We start from the raw sequence: 750 nt of genomic DNA, 5'->3' as shown, positions 1-750 counted from the left end.
CCACCACTCCCAAGTCCTTCTCTTCAGAGCTGGTCTCAAGCCATTCATCACCCAGCCTGTATTGGTGCCTGAGGTTGCCCTGACCCAGATGCAGGACCTTGCATTTGGCCTTGTTGAACTTCATGAGGTTAGCACAGGCCCGGCTCTCAAGCCTGTCAAGGTCCCTCTGGATGCTCGAATGCTGTGCCTCTTGTGATCTGTTGTCCTTAATCGCACAGGCTCTGTTGCAATCTCTTGTAAAAGTTTATCAGTGATTCCACAGTCTTTGATGTTTTGATCTCTTGTGTTCAAGGTGGAGTCTCCAGTCATCTGTAAAATTCTGGATACAGCAGATGAACACGGGCTCCTTTCAGTGCCCATTTTAAAAAGCCATCCCTGCCACCAGCCCCGCTGGCGTTTCCCACATGAACATCCCAGCTGTGAGATGATTGAGGTAGAGAGAAGCTTTCAGCCAATCAACCTCACCAGTGGAATTCTCAAAGATGAGGGACTTGTGAACCACTTTGTGTATAACTGTGTATATAAGAGGTTATCGACAAACTTTTAATGATTAAAATCTTGTCTTGCACTTCCAGTTTGACTTGTATATGACACATCCTACAATGATCATCATCATTATTTGAGGTATAAATTATCAACTTTTAAAAAGGCAAAATAAACAAGGTCCAGCTTCCAGTGAGGACTTCAGCTGCCAACAAAATGAAAAAGTGAACCACCACTTCTTGCTCAGGAGCCTTCAACAGCCACTAC

The 750-nt window shown here is 44.9% G+C and overlaps 1 protein-coding gene across 1 annotated transcript in view; it reads left to right on the top strand.

Moving 5' to 3' along the window:
• ERLEC1 (endoplasmic reticulum lectin 1) overlaps positions 1-433 on the top strand; it is a gene marked incomplete at both ends in the record, with an annotated part of 13,842 nt that extends 13,409 nt beyond the window's left edge. The window contains one exon of the mRNA XM_010176114.1: positions 293-433. Coding sequence (XP_010174416.1) covers positions 293-433 — 141 coding nt within the window. The remainder of the gene's footprint in view (positions 1-292) is intronic.
• Between the last annotated feature and the right edge of the window lie 317 nt (positions 434-750).

The sequence above is a fragment of the Antrostomus carolinensis genome, unplaced genomic scaffold, assembly GCF_000700745.2.
Source record: "Antrostomus carolinensis isolate BGI_N321 unplaced genomic scaffold, ASM70074v2 scaffold45339, whole genome shotgun sequence".
Lineage (NCBI taxonomy): Eukaryota > Metazoa > Chordata > Aves > Caprimulgiformes > Caprimulgidae > Antrostomus > Antrostomus carolinensis.
This window is presented reverse-complemented; position numbering and strand designations above follow the sequence as displayed.